The following is a 17,582-nucleotide window of genomic DNA, read 5'->3' as shown; positions in this document are numbered from 1 at the left end:
AGAACAAGAAAACCTATACAAAAAAGCTACAACACACAACGTCCCAAGCTTAAACAGCCCTCAACACGCTCTTCTGCTGGGGAGGTGATAGAGGAGAAAACTTCAGAAGTAACAATTTCTCTCCCTTCCTTCTTCCTTTGTTCAGACAGTAATTCTAAACAAAACAAAACAAAAACCTAAGACAAAGCATTCAAGATTTTATTTTATAAAATATTTCCAATACTGTTAATAAAAAATGCATGAAAAACGAAGAGATTTTCTGAAAGAAGTAGTAATTTGATTATTCTGTCTTCCAAACACGAACAAAAAACAGTTGTCAACCGTTAAACCATCTTCAATAAATCCATCTGACATGTTTCAGTTCTGGATTAAGATGATCAGTCTGTAAAACACATTTAAATGTAACTGAAATCAAATGTATATACCTGATGGTTCTTCCATTAGTAAACAAACAAATCCTAAATCTTCAGTTATTTATAAAAGCAGCTTTCAGATCGATAAAAATACTATTACTCAAAAAAAATATTGCCATATGTTAACATGTAAGTGATTTTGCTTACTATGGAAGAAACCTCAAAATAAATGGTTTTCCGTGATTGAAAAAGCTGTTGCTTCTGATAAACCTAGGCATTTTCTTTTTAAAAATCAACAGTAAAGTTAAGAGGCATAAATAAAATAAGGCCATCTTTCCTCAAGACTGCTTAAGATAAAACTGTCCTTATAACAACACGAGCACACTCTCACCAGAAAAGAGAGTGACTTCCTGAGGACCAAAACCTACCACATCCTGTCAGGCCTAATCCACACTGTTCCCCACAGAATGCCACATCATCACCTCCAGCTTTCTTTAAGTAGAAAGCACACAGTCATTACACTGACATAAAAGAACTGCAAATAAACCACATTAAAACCCCACCTGAAAGTCATATCAGTGACAAGGTACTGCAAGGCAAAAACAAACAAAAAAGACCATAAGTACAAATTTATATCTTTACTTCATACTTGCCAAATCCTGATGACGATGACTGCTTTCCTAATTCTCCAAATCTTTCAAGTTAAAAAAAAAAAACTTCCAAATTATTTAAGAACAACTCTCCAACAATTAAGTGAGCGCTGAGACAACTAATAATCCTATTCATTTAGAAGGACACCTTTAAATGTTTCAACAGAAAGAGCGGTCCTCAGTCACGGTGAGAGGTCAGTCGTGACAGCTGCGCTCAGTGGAGATGCCCTGCAACTCCGGAACTAGTGCACCCTGGGAACTTGGTCCCCTACAGTGGTAAAGCCTTGCTCGTTCCAAGGACCTTCAGGTAAAGCTCTTGGTAGAAGTACCAAGGGCTGAGAAAACATTTGTTTGAAAAAAGGAGTTCCAGACTACTGCTGATGTGCTCAGAGACAGTACTCAAAAGCCGAGCAGACATTCCCTGTTCTTTTCCTAGGAACGAGTGCTGGCACCAGTGCTTTCCTGTCAAATGTGACTTCCTCTGTGCAGCTTCCCCATCTAAGTTACAGCCTGCTTTCTGTGGAAGGCTTCACCTGGCTGAAATCCCCATACAAGTCCTGTGTCCCAACTGCCTTAGATCTGCCTTCATAGAAAATAGCAGAGTGGCCAACTCTGAGCTCAGAGCTGTCCACGGCTGGGCACGGGGACACCTGTAACCCCTGCACTCAGGAGACTGAGGCAAAGGACTGCTTCAATAGCAGGCCAGCCTGGGCTACTGTCAGAACGCACGTCTGACTATTTCCTGCCTCTATGTCCTTCCGAAGCCACTGCTGACAGCAGCCTCTCATTAGCCTGTAGGTGTATTTTCAGAGTCTTCCAACTTAAAGTACATATAGAAATTAAAATTTCATAAAGAACCTAAAACAGAAAACAGTTAACCAAACCAGGTCAATTCAGATTGTAGGAAGATATAAATACTAAAGTACAATGACGGCACACCTCAAATTTCAGTCATGAGCACAGGTTACCAAAGCCTTGAGCTCAGTCTTTCAAGCAGACTTTTCACATTGCTTTAAGGAGGGGTCCTAAATAAAATGTGATCAGTTTTGTGTATTTTTTTTTTTACATTCCAAGAAGCGAACAGTTCTTCAACAAAAGCACCATGAACAAGGTCCAGAGTTCCTTTATTTTAGGAAGAATGTACATAGAAATACATCCAAGTAACATGCAACATTTTAAATTGTTTCCTTAATACAACTTTTTTTTTTTTTTAAGAAAAATAATTATTTCCACAACAAGAAATTTGGAGCATACAGAAATGGTCCCCAGTATTGATGAGCTGATTCCGGCCAACTTCAAGCAAAAAGGTACTCTCAATAGTAGGCCTTACCCCCACTAAAATCATGGGTAATATATTTCACACTAAATCTGAATGCATATTTGTTGGTCATGCAGTTAAATGAATTAAACCCACAAAGAAGAGAAACATGCATGGTGCTGAGTCTGACAAGAAAGAGAAGAAAAGGTGAGACCCAACTTAAATCAACCACTAACTCCTTCAGGTGTTAAAAAAACAATCATGATGACAAAAATAGAGCTAGTTAAATGACCAAATCTCATTTTTACTGTCTAGGGTGACCATTTTATTTATCTACCAAACCATGAAATTATTTGTAACAATCTATATAATGTCCAGGATGCCACGTATCTAAAAAGAAAAGCCACATGTCATAAAAACCAAACAGGGAACAAAAAAAGTCACTGAGCTCAGTTAGGGTTCCCATCACAGTTTCACGATACAAAGTTCAGATCAGTGGTTGTCCACCTGTGGGTCACAACCCCTTTGCCTGGAGCAGGGGTGGTCAAACAATCCTTTCAGGTGTTGCCTGAGACCAGCCTGCATATCAGATATCTACACTACAAGCGCAACATAGCAAAGTTAGTTATGAAGTAGCAATGGCGTAATTCTGTGGTTGGGGTCACCACAACATGAGGAACTGCATTAAAGGGTCACAGCATTGGGAAAGTTGAGAACCACTGGCATAGATTATGTTGACCCTAAAAGTGACCAACTGCACTGTCCTTAGCTTGGTAAGTTCACACTCAAGGCATAACCTGCACGGGACTGCAGAGCTGTCAGTAGTGGCCTGGCAAGTCAAGCCTGCTTAGTGCAGAAATGAAAAATGCTCAGTTAAGGGCCGTAAGACCTCCCAAGAACACACCTGAGTCTTCCTTTTTCTCCACCCCAAAGCAACAGACAACACAGGTTAACACCAGATTGCAGTCAGTAAAGTGGAATCTAGGTTACCAGAACAGAGTTGCAGGTCCTACACCTGCAGGAAATAGGGAAATGGTGACTCTGAAGACCTATCCCTTTCTAATTGCAACAATGTATCTCTGTGAACTTACTGCCTAGATCACAGGGCACAGCGAACATGAAGAAATGAATACTGCCCCTCTGCATACAACAGGTTGGCGCTCTGCTCAACCTCTTGCCTCCAACCTGAACACACAGGGGACGACGACACTCGCCCTCTCAAATTTAACTGTGTGCAGGGATTTTCAAATCATCACAAATGTTGCTTACATTTACAGTAAATAAAGAGGAGTAAACAATGTATCCAATGTATCCAATTCACTTGTAAATGTCTAAAGAGGATCCCAGCCAGTTGCTCAAATATTAGTTCCAACTTTCATTTGAGGATATACTAAAGCTTACATTATTTTTATATGCATTTTCACTTGAGTCAAAGTCCAGTAAGGAAAAAATGGAATAATTAATGATCTTCAAAGTATTAAGTACTCACATTTTACTTTTAAAGAGTACTAATTTTACTTTTGAAGAGGCAGAATGAAGATACAGAGACACTTAAAAGCAAAATCAAGTTTTCTTAATACAACTGATATGATTTCAGCTAATCATGATATAATTAAAGACAATGCTGCAAGTGAGTTAAACTGAAATTTTAAAAGCACCACCTCAAATAAAACAATTCTGAGTAGCCAGAAAATCCTCATGGTAGACACACAGCACATACAAACTGAAAACACTGCAAAGAACACATGTGACAAAATCCAACTCAACTATTGGAATGTGATCGGATGTGAGTGAAAACATGGGAAAATGGTACTGAAAACAAAAAGATTTAGGGACATGTTAGTTCAGTGTTCGCTTGTGGCCTGACATGCACAAGAACCTCTGTGATCCCAGTCAAGACTTGCTCTTCTCTGCCTTCCTACCCTCTGTGCCCTCCTACCCTCTTTTCCTCCCACAACACCATCGGATAGCTATCACAGGCAGTCTGTGCACCCGGACACCGCCTGAGCAGGTGCTCCAGTGTCTTACATGAGTGACTCATTCACAAGCACTGCAGTGAGACTGCTAAACTTTGGATCTCCTGCACAATCACCAAACGGCAAGGCTGGCTTTGTTAAGCAGTATGAGAGGGCAGATTCGAAGGGTCAAAAAGAATAGAGGACTTTCTTCCCTCAATTTCAAGCAGGAACAAGTAAGTGTGTGTAGAACGACAGGTCAGTGAGACAAAGCGAGGGAGCCCTTTGCTGAGCGTTTGCAGGTCCTGCACGCAGCAATGTAACGCTATGTGGGGCTGTCACCTGCTCCTCCCCCCACTACTTCCCTTACTAACTCTAATTCGGAATATGTTCCCCATTTTATGCTGTTTGTGTTGCTCTCTGTTTCTTCTCTGTTGATTGTTCCACACTCTGAAGGCAACAATTCCCTAAGCTCAAGCCATACAATTATAAGCCCAAGCCTGCTGCTGCTGACAGCTTAATGAAGAACTTCACCTTCTCCATCTCCTTCTCCAACAGACCTGAGTTGCTTCACTGACTATAACAGGCTTAACCCTGAGCCTCCCACACACTAGGCAAACTAGCCCAGATGAAACAGGTTCCTGAACCAGCATTGGCCACACACCAGGCAGTGCTGTTCCAGTACATGGAGCAGTTCCTCCAACCTCCACAAAAGCCATGTAGTAGGGGCAATTATCCCTAATTTACAGGCAAAAATACTGAAGAGCCAGGGATGAAGCTCGGTGTTACTACAGTAATTCCCTAGCCTGTTCAGGGCTCTGGGTTTGATTTCCAATGATACTAAAAAGAAACAAAAACTGAGGAGTGTCAAGAATCACTGAAGTACAGGAAACCCCTCCGTGCAAATACAGAAGTGTATCCTTTTCTCTGCTGGTTAGTTGGACTGCTGGATATCCTGGCCCTGGCGACTGAGATGGGTATTTTCCCAAAGAATTGGCAGTCCCTAACCAGCCAGAAATAATCAAAGAGAACTCTGGCCCCACTCCCCGCTAACCTTCATTCTCTCCTACCTAGTGTTGGAAGATATTAGCAAGGATATGGGGTGAAAAGAAGTAGAGACTTAAGAAACTAAAATAAAAAGTTTTAGATGGGTGTTAGACATTCACTGATAATCCCTCTTATTGCTACAAGATAGTCACATGATCTTTTAACAGAATGCCCTATCACAGTAACAATGTCAACCTCAAATAACTCAAATTCCTACCTACCACCTTCAAGAAAATAGCCCCACTCCAACTCAAAACACTGCAGAAAACAATGGATGCACTTATTATTAACAGCACCCTGAGACCAACAAGAAAGTATAACTTGTTTGAATTCAGATTGGAATAGACAATAGTAAAGAGACAACACCAGATGTTAAGGTAGCAGGAAACTGCAGAGCCCGTTTCTAAAGAGGCACATAGTAAATGCTTAATGTACACATAGGAATGTATACAGTGGTATACTCAACTTTGCTTTTAAAGTCCTCCAGCAGTAACTGACTCAAATACTACAGTCAATAGACAGCTGCTAAAAACTAAAATGTCCAGTTTCAAGTCTGTCACTCCATAATCACTCATTACAAAAGAAAAAGAGGTACCATTTTCCATGGAGTCATCTAACAAAACCAGCTAACTGCTTAACATCCCCCAACAGAGGAATCACTGGCTCTGTGACTGACACACTGACAGCCCTGTGGCCATCCCTAAGGTTTCTAATCTACCTCTGACCATAAGAAAGAACTACAGAAAAACCTGAATGAGGCAAACATCTGCAAAGCACCACTGCTATTCTTGGAGACACCTGTAGAACTGCCCAAGGAAACCCATCAATACCTAAAAGCATGATCCTTGATTTAATTCTTATTATTTTAAACTAAAATTAAATAAATTTCAGCAAAAGCTGAACGTAACATGAACTTTGCACGCCATGCTTGAACTGCAATTGAGAAGCACTTATTCCTGACTGTATATCAAGATGAGCATCGTTAGACCTCCACAGAGGTGTGATTCCTAACAACTAATGACGAGAAAGAAAACGATGCTGCAGACTATCACACTGTTCTTCTAACAGTTAAAACACTTTTTTTTTTTTTTTTTTTTTTGGTTTTTCGAGATAGGGTTTCTCTCTGTAACAGCCCTGGCTGTCCTGAACTCCCTTTGTAGACCAGGCTGGCCTCGAACTCACAGAGATCCGTCTGCCTCTGCTTCCTAAGTGCTGGGATTAAAGGCATGCACCACCACCTGGCAATAGTTTAAAATTTTAAGGGTTAAAGAAAATATAAAATACACTTCAAAACAGGCAATTGTGCTAGAGATACTGAGCTGAGTGAGGACACTAATGTATGCCTAAACCTCCTCACCTATAAAATGTGGGGATGCACACCCCAAGGCAACACCGAGAGACTAGCAAGTTAAAGAACTATGGTGATCCTACAGCTCAGTGAGAAGCAAGCCCTAGGTTCAATCTCCCGGGCCGTCTAAAGCAGATATGGTGGCACATGCTACCATCCTAACACTTGAGGACCCAGGAGAATGAGTTCAAAGTCATTCCTGAGTTTGGGAATACCTGAAATACATGACAGCCTGTCTCAACTGTTGAAAGGATTATGTACAAACAACCACATCACAACCTTCTTATGCCCTGGTTCACGACCTCAGGTCACCTACTTAAGTTTCCACCTCACCTGCGCACACTAACTATACTGGAACTTAGCACACTCTGTTCCTCTTTCCCATTCGTATTTCTTTGTATTGTGTGCTAGTACATCTCCTGCTAGAACCTGAACCCTGAACACCATGAACACAGACTGTGATTGTCAACCACTGCACTCCTGAAATACATGGTAGCACTGGCCCTAATGGGTACCCAAAATAGATATAAACTACTTTCCTCAACACCGAAGATAATTACAAGGTACACTATTGGACACAATCATCAAAGACAGGACTCCCCACTTCAGACTGCCAGAGTCCTGGAACTGGCTAATAAGCTGTGTGTACTGGACACCCCTTTTTTTCACCTGTGCTGCATAAATCACACAAATCTGGGAGATGCTGAAGAATCCAGAGTGAAGGAAAAGCACACACCTCAATGCATGTTCACACCCACAGCCTCCGCCTCAGTAAGGAGGTGACAGCTACCACTAAGGCTAACAACCACATGGCTTAACGCAGTGAAACTCAACCGGGTCAACACAACAGTTCACCTTCCATCTGTGCGTGTGGCGTGTCCAACCTACTCAGTTTCTGTTGTATGTTCCTAAACAGGTACTACATGGCTTCTCTTTCCCCACGTGATGATGCAGGCACTAGACCCACAAGCATCTTCCTGGAAGGCCAGTCTAAATAACTCTCTTAAAAAACCAATCCTCCTCTGAAAGATGGGTTAGCTGTGTCATAATTTCCCCTAAGGTAAAGAGAAATTTTTTTTCAAGAAGTAAAACTAAGACTAGAAACAGAATAATTTAACAGTATCCAAAGGAGATATTAAAAGTATGTCCTGAATGAAGCCTAAAATCAACACAAACAAGCTTGGTGTCACAAACGATGGATGCAGCGAGGCTTCCCTCTTCTCTTTCAGGTAAGACACTAGAAGGGCTTATCCAGAGAAAGCTTCAGAACTGCTTTCCTTTGAATATCAGAAGACATGAGATCTTGGAATCTCTAGAAGTGACTTCAGTGATTTCATCCTAATCAGATAAAATATTTAACAAAAAAAAAAAAAACATATTAGGAGAAATTCTCAAGTTTTCTTCATTCTTTCTCATACAGACTCATTTAAAACAAATCAAAAACCCAAATAATATAAATAAAAACTTACTTGGTCCACACATGAAAGCAGTATTCTTGTGAGACCAGAAGAGCTCCAAGTCCTCAGGCTTGGGCCGTCCCTGTCAGAACCTTCATGACTTACCGTTTTGAGATCACAAACTCCATACAGACGCTTTCTCCTGACAGCTAACAAAACAGAAGGCAAGCAGTACACCAACAAAAGAAATAGACACAATCAACACAACCCAGACTAGCTCATCTACCTAACAAGATCAGGCCATTTAAAAGGCAAACAGAGGAACAGAGTATCCCTATGCTGAAAACACCAGGCAAGCGGCCTATGCTCACAGTTAGCTTTTCACTCACCAACTGAAAACCAGTAGCTGACGGATGTTTACATCTGTAACGCACTTATCAGAGACGTTAGGCATTTCTGTACTTCTCTAACAGAAACAAGAACTGCATATTCCTGATGGGAACCTCTTCCCAGACACTTCAACGCAGGGCCCTGCCTGCTTCCTCACAAGGACGACGCTCTCACAGTGGGCTACACACACAGTAGTCTGCCCCCATGTCTGCACTTGATAAAATGAAAGAATTTAATGGACAGAAGAGGTGTCGAGAAGAACATTTTTACCAAGTGAAATCTAAACAAAGTAAAAAACCAGACTCGTGCTCACGGGAAGAAAGCAGCCAAGTGCCACGTTCTGAAGACTGAGGGCTCCAGGAGACACTTGATGTTTTTACTTCCAATTTCCTTTAAGGTCTTACCTAAGCCCCAACCTCTGGGGCAAAAGTGGGCAAAGAGTCCCTTAACAGGGACAATGAGTCACAGAAGAAATAATCAGGCAAAGGAAAGCCAAGCAAGTCAACTGAAACACAGGCCAGAAGACATGGTCACAAAAACCTGCATCTGAGGTTTCGCATTTGCAATGTGATGTCAGGTATCTGGAGCAGGAGTAAAGAAGGGAGAAAGACAAAAAGAAAAGATTAGTTGTGGTACTAACATGGATTCTACTCTACAGAAATATGAAGCCAAGCCGCAAATGAAAACTTGTTTCCATCTTGCCTTGACTAAGAAAGCATCTCTCTGTTCTTCCTAACACTAAACCCTGAGGATCACAGGCTAGTAACTATGACCATCTTCCTAATATATGTACATCCTTCCAAAGACGTCATTTCCAGACAAAGCATCACTGCCTACAAGTACTACTTCTAACTCCTAAGAAATTAATAAAGTAAGTGCAAATCAAGCAGACCTGATGAGCAACGAGGGCTTATGCATGTAACACCAGTACTCAGGAGGTTGAGGCAGGAGAAAACAACAAGAATTAGACGTCAGCCTGGGTTCTAAGCCAGTCTGGTTAACACAGATGAAACTATACCTGGAGGGAGGTAAAAAAGACAGAGGGCAAACGAAAGGAAAGCTAGGTGCACCTAAAATAATCCAACAATCAGGAAGATAGGAAGTGTAGATGTCGTCTCTCACCGTTCACACTGTCAGGCTGTATTTAAGTTATATGCAACTCTAATGCTTCTACGTGTACTCTTTAGCCTAAATAGCCTCACATAATCCAACAATCTGAAACCAGAAAATGCTGGAGTAGGGGGTAGTTTTTTATTGTGGTTTTTTTGGTTTTTTGAGACAGGGTTTCTCTGCATAGCCTTAGCAATCCTGGAACTCACCCAGTAGACCAGGCTGGCCTCACACTCACAGAAATTTGTCTTCTGAGTGCTGGAATGAAAGGTGTGCTCACCACTGATGTTAAGAGAGAACATGCTTGGTGTTTACTGAGTAGTTATTAGTCCTATTATAAGCCAATGACAAAAAAGGTGAACTCTGTCTAAATATATGCTCAAAGAGGTTTAAAACAGCTACTTAAATCCAATTATCTAAGTCAGAAATTATAAAATGAGAGCTCTAGCTAATCTAGACGCACCTCATTTGACTGGTGCCAAGATTTATACAATCTCATTTCTGCTATGCCTGATTTCTACAAGGAAACGAGAAGACAGGTGAACCCAGGCTCACATGCGCAGTGACCAGCACCAACATCACTAGCTCAGACACTAGCAAGACAGCAATTCGTGTCAGATGCTGATGCAGGAAGCAGAGCAAGTTTACCTCATGAAGTTTCAGTAAAGGGAAAGTGAGGGAGAGTACAGACAACTATTCTGGAGGCATGCTGCGCACCCACTTTCCACACTCATTAGAGAGGAGAAACCGGGGAGCCTAACATGGTTACAAATTGCAGGAAGTGTATGCTGGAATCTAAAACAAGTTCTATCTGCCTCTAGAGAACCTTCTAGGTCTCCCTGCTACTAGTTTTTACTGGTTCTACTGTGGCAACAAGTATCTTTATTTGGAATCCTATGCTCCTCTGTTCACTTAGAACGTAAGGTCAGAGCACATCCTGCAGCAGGTCTCCTCAAACTCAGCCACCATGTCTCATCAGAGACCATCCCCACACACCTTCGGCACATTTGTCAACCTCAGCATAGGACCAAAGCCCTGGGAAAGAGGAGATGATACTGAATGTCCCTCTGCCCGAGCTGGGCCTCTTTTGTCTGCAAGTGCAGCACCTACGACTTCTTGCCAGCTGCATTATAGCAGAAGGCTTTTACCGAGTCATCTGAACACAGACCGGACCAGTTACTGGTCCTCTGAGGTGCTCCGGGAGCACTTCATCCTACTCCAGCCACTCACCTCGTATCGAGTCATTCCAGAGTCAGAATAAAGTTTGCCTTTATTTTTGTCAGCTTCTATGATATGTAAATTACTATAAAAACAAGATGTTCTGCCATCAAATCCTCTTAAAATCAGTGAAACTCTTTCTTGGGGGGCAGCATGTAACACACAGTCCCAGGAAAGCACATTGACCTGACAGCAAACCTACTGGCACAGAGGGTCACCGTGTTGTGTCCTGTCAAAAACTATTCGAAAGAGATAGCAGTAATCCTCCAAGGCAGGTAGTGAACACCTCTTATGGACAGAGCGCAGGAAAAGACAAAAATTAAACACACCTGACCCAAAGAACTATAGTCTAGCACAGAAGGTAAGCCACGTTAAACAATTAGCTATTAGTACAAAGCAGAAAGTAAACACAGGGATGATTAAAACAACAACAACAGTGCACACAACAGGAATACTACTGTCTGCATCATCAACAGTGCAGGTCCTCGACACCTGTTTAAGACAACAGGTGAGCTGAAGTGTACCTGAAGGTCTTCATGGAAGTGCTGTGGTAATACAGAAAGGGAAGGCAATCCACACAAAGGAGCAAGGTGACAGACATGAATATGAAGAAAATAAAAGAGAACAGCAGACATGGGAGCCACTTGTTACTCAGTATGTGGAATGGAGAACACAGGAAATTAAGTGGTCATGTTAGAAAAAAAATATATATATATATGTATGTATATATTTGGAATTATACCAGAGACGACCATGATGCCACATTTAACTCTATCTTCTGAGAAAACAGTGTGCCCTAATTCAGCAAATGTTCACACTATCAACTAGTGTGAAAAAATCAGATAGCCAATGCTATGCAATGCTATTTCCTTATTAAAATTCATCTCAGGTTTGTTAAGGCATTTCAAGAACCAGAATCTTTGCATTGCAATAAATGTGAGTACTAGCTGTTCGGCCCAGTGACACAGCAGAAGAAACCACTGAGAACCTGCAGGAATCCAAGAATGCCCACCTAAGGCAGAAAGCATTTGGGACTGAGACTTCAGGAATAGAAAGTTCTAGTCCAGGGCATTAGCAGGTGATTTTGAGTTTTGAACCACGCTGAGTATGCAATGAAAAAGTGATATCTAAGCCGTCTACAACAGCAGAGAGAAAAGCCAGTCTGGGGCCTGACTCAGAAACCACACCTCAGCTAGATATCAAAGGTGTCATACTGTAAAAAGAGGGAAGGAGGGAAGAGGAAAAACCAGAAAATAGCACCATAAACAGCCGGAGAAGCATTGAGCTTACTGTCTACCCTGCCAAGGACGAGATGATAAACTGACTACTTCAACACAACCTCACTGACAGACTGTGATTCCTGGGCTTTTCGTATTTCCACAGAGCCATAAAATATTGCTCATTTTTTCAACTAATAAATGTTTTAAAAATACCCTTTCTTAGAACACTGTCCATAAAAAAAGGTTAAGCGGCAAGTGAGCCAGTTTGCCAGACTCTACTTCTAGAATAACTTAAGAATTTAAAAGATGGACTGCCCAGCAGTGTTTCTTTTATGCAAATTAACAACTTATTGGGCATTTGTTTGCTTAATTCCTTAAATCTGATATCCCTATGAAAGATAATTACATGTGTTAACAAACCTGATGGCTCAGCAATATGCCTTTCTTAAATAAATTCTAAGGAGATAGTCTTTTCTTTTGAGTATATAAATTCATGAGATTATGAGCAAATTCTAGCAGAAAGCCACTAAGTCAGGTAGAAGTCAGACTGAGCTCAAATGCCATGACTTCCACACATACGAATAACCGTGGGCACATTCTTCCCTCTGCTCGCCCTCTCTTTCATGTTCACCCCAACACCTGCATCCCAAATGTCATCAGCTGAGGATGACAAGCACAACACCAGCACTACGTGGGAAGGACTGCTTTACAAACCACCTCACCTGCTTCTGAACATTTTAAGGTGATCTTACAGTGAAGGGATGTAGTGGAAGCCTAGAGTTCTAATGTCAGGTGAGCATTAGTAAGGAGTGTGAGTCCAGCTGGGGTAGAAGGTGGACTTCTGATAAGGAAGGACTTCTTACCCCCAGGCCGGGCCTTGTTCCTTAGCTGTAGCTCAGGGGCAGGACAGGACAGACGCCTTCTTCTGTTGCCTGCCGCTACAGCAAGCTGCAACCAAGAGGACTTTAGGACCACATTGTTCACAAAGCAATTTTAAAGTTAGCGTCAAGCACAGGGCAAGAATGATTATTAAAGATACAGCTAAGCTGTTATGGTCAGGCCCAAAGGACACAGAACAGACTGACACGGTCACCTGACAGCTGGACACCTCTACTTGAACTTCTGGACCCAGAAATCTCAACATGTCCTACTTATCAAAAGCTGTCAAGCCGGCCCCATCCGTGAGTCCTGAAAGGCTGCCGTTTGCAGGTCTACTTCCAGAATACCCTAACTTGGACATTAGAATATCACAAAACCTTACCTGAGTGAAAAAAACAGTAAGAAACTCTTCAGATCCTAACTTATAGAAAAATCACTGCCTTCTGCATCTTACGAAGTTCATCATCATCACAGTCTTCTGTATCTAACTCCACAGTACACCATAAAACTCTTAACTTGAAAACTACTTTGGTGAGTTACTATGAATGATAATCTGCTTTTCATTAAAACTGAAAACAGAGAGACATAACTTAATGTCTTACTGAGCTAGCTACCTACTTTCACTCCCACTTGTAGTGTTTCTGTTGCTCTTCTGAAACAGGTTCTTATGAATTCCAGGCAGGCCTCACACTCATTATACAGGCAAGGATGACACTGTACTCCTGATCCTCCTGCCCCCACTACCCAGGTGTTTCGATTATAAACCTGTACCGCCGCCTGGGATGCCTACTGTTAAAAATCCCTATATACAAAAGGACATATAAATGCTATTCTATGGTACACCCATCATTTAGTGATTAAGCTAGTAACTGTTTAAACCATCCTCCTATTAGCAATTCTTGAGTAACAATGACATGATTTAAAAAAAAAAAGTCCTTCCCCATGGCTGTCACAAATCCATCCCAACTGTGATCAACTGCCTGACCAAAAGGATAAGACCTAACAAAGTATTCTGAACTACGTAACCAAAGAATATTTACCTACCGCACAGATTCCTCTTCTAAATTGTCTTCTTCTACACCCATTCCAGGTATTAAAAAACAAAAACAACCTACAAAGTCCTCTAGGGCTGGGGTGTGGCTCTGTCAGTGTGTCCAGTAGCTCTCTTCCCAGACTAATGAGAGGCAACTGAGGTTGGCAGTCTTGGTACTCACGGGCCCCAAATCCACCTGGAAGTTCCTCAGCGAGTGGAGGTGGATAGCAGGGCGCACTCACCATCCCATTGGCAGTCCTTGTGAGAAGAGGCTGCTGGGATCTGCAGCCTGGTGCTCCCTCTGTAGCTGTGTCCTTCCTGCTTTCTCTCCTGAAGCTACTGGAAGCCTGGGGTGGGAGGGCTTCCAAAGCCTGGGTCCACAACTCTTGTATGAAGACAACCTAAGCTTCTCTAAGCATCACCTTTCGGACGGCCTGCCAGCCCGCAAAGCCCAGCTTCACATTTACTGTGTCAGAGGTTAGCCACATTTTTATCTTGTGTTTTTTTTTTTTTCTTTTTAATGCTAGAGAATAAAAAACTACACCTTTGTAATACATTAAAATTCAAGTACACCAATCTTGAGGACTCTGGTCTGCATGTAGACACACACAAGCCTGGAAATGCAATAGGACAAAGGCGTGTGATGATCCACTGCATCTACAGAGGTCCTGGCACAAGAACTCTCAGGAAATCTGCTGCAAAGCCACTGTGGGTGTCAACACGTATCTTTTAATGTAAACTGTGAAAGCTCAATTGCAGTCAGTCAAGCTTGAGGTGAAAGGCAGTAAGATAAGAGTCACAACTGGGAAGATGAGACTGTTTCGCAGGCGTAGGAGAAACAACAGTTCAATACCGGGAGACCAAGGTCTAGACTAGTCCAGTTTTCTGCTACAAAGCTTTACTTAACTTACTCTCACACAAAACGCTTGGAGGAGAGAAAGAAGGGAAAATACTCTCACCTTAAAGGCCTCACTGTCACGTACCCAACATGCAACTGAGAACTTAGAGTTCAGAAAGCTTCCTGCTGCAGAAGCAAACTGTCCCGGGTTGGAACTGTGCTCTCCTAAATACCTGCTGCAGGGGTGCAAGTCACTGTGGCATTTTATAGGAAAACAAGGTGCTCTTTACATCCAAGTGTACACTCCACAGGAAGCCCACTTTCTAAAGCTGAAAGCAAGCAAACTGTCTAGACTCTGCATGTCTTCGTTCCTTGTCTACAACCTTCTAAAAGTTAGAACAAAAAAAAAAGAAGTTTGACTTGGATCCAGGATCTCAACACAACTTTCACACTGCGTTTAAGGGATGCCTTTGGGGCCTTCTCTACCCCATCACCCCTCTTACCTAGGGAGTGTTTGAACACCTCCCTGAGGGTGCTACCCTCAGAGCTGGTTAATCAAACTGCTCTCTGACTTCTGACTTAGAGGGAAACAGATCCATATAGTGGTAAAATACATTTACCAATATACTGGCAGCCATGGTAAACAAGAGCCATTCATTCAAAGGATTAGAAAGCTCACCTGCTACCTTACACCTTGTCTAAGACAAGATGAAAAGGGAATTTTAGTGGTCACACCTTTCAGTTTCTATTATCCCCTAAAAAGTTATTAAGGGAGGCTGGAACTATTTCCACCTAACCATCTGCATTCCCCACCCTCCCAGCTCCACCCGTTACCGATATATTCTTGTAACTGTAAAATCCAATCAGGAAGGAGGGTAAAGCACACAAGCAAGAGGTGAAAGAAACATTGCAAAGTTCTCCTGCAGGGAGGCAGGGAGTAATTAAACCTGGGGACACCAGAGAATGCTGGCCAGCCCTCTGGACCATCAGGTGGCTCTGGTGTCCTTTCCCTGCCAAGCCTGTACAAGGCACACTTAATGATGTCCTTGTGCTATGCGATTGTTTGCTGTTCAGCAGAGCTTAGCCAGCCCATGGTCCCTGGCTTAAGTTTATTCAAACTGAAGTTACTACTTGAAACTGACCCAAAGCCCACATGCCCAGGGCTGAAGAAAGCTGCTTTCAAGGTTCAGACCAGGTACAACGAGTGCTTTTGTTTTGTTTTAAATTATTCCTGCTGGGAAAGGGGGGAGCGTAAAAGCACACTACGTTACCGAATTCTCTCAGAAGAATGGGGATTTCAGCGACGACTGAGGAGTGCCTGACTCAGAACAGAGGACGAGGGTGGCCGCCTCCGCCGCTGCCGACCCCAGTCCGTGGCCCGCCGGCTGCCGGTGGCTTATCATCCCTCCAAACCTGAAAGTCCCTACCGCAAGATCAATCAAGAGCTGGGGGAGGACAGGTCTTCGGAAGGCACAAGCAAGGCCACAACTTGGATGAATGAAACTGGGCTAAGGGTACCCGGAACAGTATTTTCGCTGAAGTCAGAAAAAGAGAGGTCAAAAGAATTTTTTTTTTTTAATGTGACAGCGGTGACCAGTGCGTGGGGTACACAGCCGGCACCAACACAGGCTTTGGAGGAAGGCTGCACTGATCGCGGACGCCGAGGGCAGGCGACTGGGACGAGCGGCCGGCGGAGACGACGAGCAGCTTCTCGACGCGTGGGCGCAGAGCGGAGCCGGCCTGGGTTCTCGCGCGTGTGTCCTCCCGCGGTCCTTCCACCGGACTCCGGAGGGCCGGGGGTCCGAGGCCCGCCCCGCCCCCTGGCCCTCCGCGTGCTCGGCACACCCCCCTCCCGCGATCGCGCACACGCGCGGGCACACACACCCCCAGCCCCCCGCGCGCGCGCGGCCGCGCCGAGCGCCCGACCCACGCGCGACCCCTCCTGCGCTCCCGGCCTCCCGCGGACCGCGCGAGGGGACCCCGGTGTGCGGCTGGCCGGGCGCGCGGGGCGGGGAGGCCTAGGGACGGCGGGGCGGGGCGGGCCCGCGCGGGAACTCGGTCTGAGGGAAGGTCACTTACCCGCCGCATGGCTTTCAGAATCAAAGCCAACTCGTAGCGGGGCATCGCCCGGGATCGCGGCGGCGCCGAAGCAGAGCGGGGCGAGCCGGGGACCGGGGTGAGGGGCGCGGAGGGAGGGCGGGGATGCGGGGACGCCGAGGAGGACCAGCGGCTGGCAGCTCCCGGGCGGGGAAAGCACGCTGCGACCGCGCGAGGCCGGGCTTAAAGGCTCCGGCGGCTGCGCAGACGGCCCGCCCCGCCCACCGCGGCCGCCCCGCCCACCGGGCACCTCCGCCCCGCCCCTCGCCCGCGGGCCGCCCGCACCTGCGCCCCCGCGGACGCCTCCCTGCCCTCCAGGGCCGCTACTGGGTCCGCGAACCTGCGGCGCGCTAACGCGGTCCCGAGCAGCCCGTGGGAGGCCCGCTCCTCGCTCAACACGCACCCGCACCCCGCCTCCTCCGCGCCTACCAACCTTGGTCCCTGGAACCCAGTGGAACTTTCCAGGCCTTCCCCCCACCCTCCCACCCCGGGCGCTCGGAGAGCGTGTGCGCGTGCGCCGCGGTGCAATGCGTTGCGGTCTGGCTGGTGTGTGCCCCTCTCCGGCGTCTCTAGGGAGGAAGGCGGGGTGCACCGATCCGCGAAGAAACAAGCCTGGGACCGAAGGGCTGATACGTGGGCATTTGCTGTGTGCGCTTGGCCTGACCCAAACGCGGGCTAGCGCTTCGACTCTCCCCAATTATTCCTTCAATCGTGCTTTCAGGTAAAGGACCCTGAGTGTTCCCGAGAACACGGGACTGAGGAGAGGCGGCTTAGAGGGTCCAGCGCGCC

General features: G+C 44.8%; 2 protein-coding genes across 2 annotated transcripts in view; both read right to left on the bottom strand.

Moving 5' to 3' along the window:
* Mrps6 (mitochondrial ribosomal protein S6) overlaps window positions 1-16,908 on the bottom strand; it is a 48,883-nt gene extending 31,975 nt beyond the window's left edge. The window contains exon 1 of the mRNA XM_021628772.2: window positions 16,776-16,908. Coding sequence (XP_021484447.1) covers window positions 16,776-16,820 — 45 coding nt within the window. The 5' untranslated portion in view covers window positions 16,821-16,908. The remainder of the gene's footprint in view (window positions 1-16,775) is intronic.
* Window positions 1-16,914, bottom strand: part of Slc5a3 (solute carrier family 5 member 3) — a 28,039-nt gene extending 11,125 nt beyond the window's left edge. The window contains exon 1 of the mRNA XM_021628764.2: window positions 16,776-16,914. The gene's annotated coding sequence lies outside the window, so the exon portion shown is untranslated. The remainder of the gene's footprint in view (window positions 1-16,775) is intronic.
* Between the last annotated feature and the right edge of the window lie 668 nt (window positions 16,915-17,582).

This window comes from Meriones unguiculatus, chromosome 17, assembly GCF_030254825.1.
Source record: "Meriones unguiculatus strain TT.TT164.6M chromosome 17, Bangor_MerUng_6.1, whole genome shotgun sequence".
NCBI lineage: Eukaryota > Metazoa > Chordata > Mammalia > Rodentia > Muridae > Meriones > Meriones unguiculatus.
Note: the sequence above shows the minus strand (reverse complement) of the source record. Positions and strands in the feature narration are given on the sequence as shown.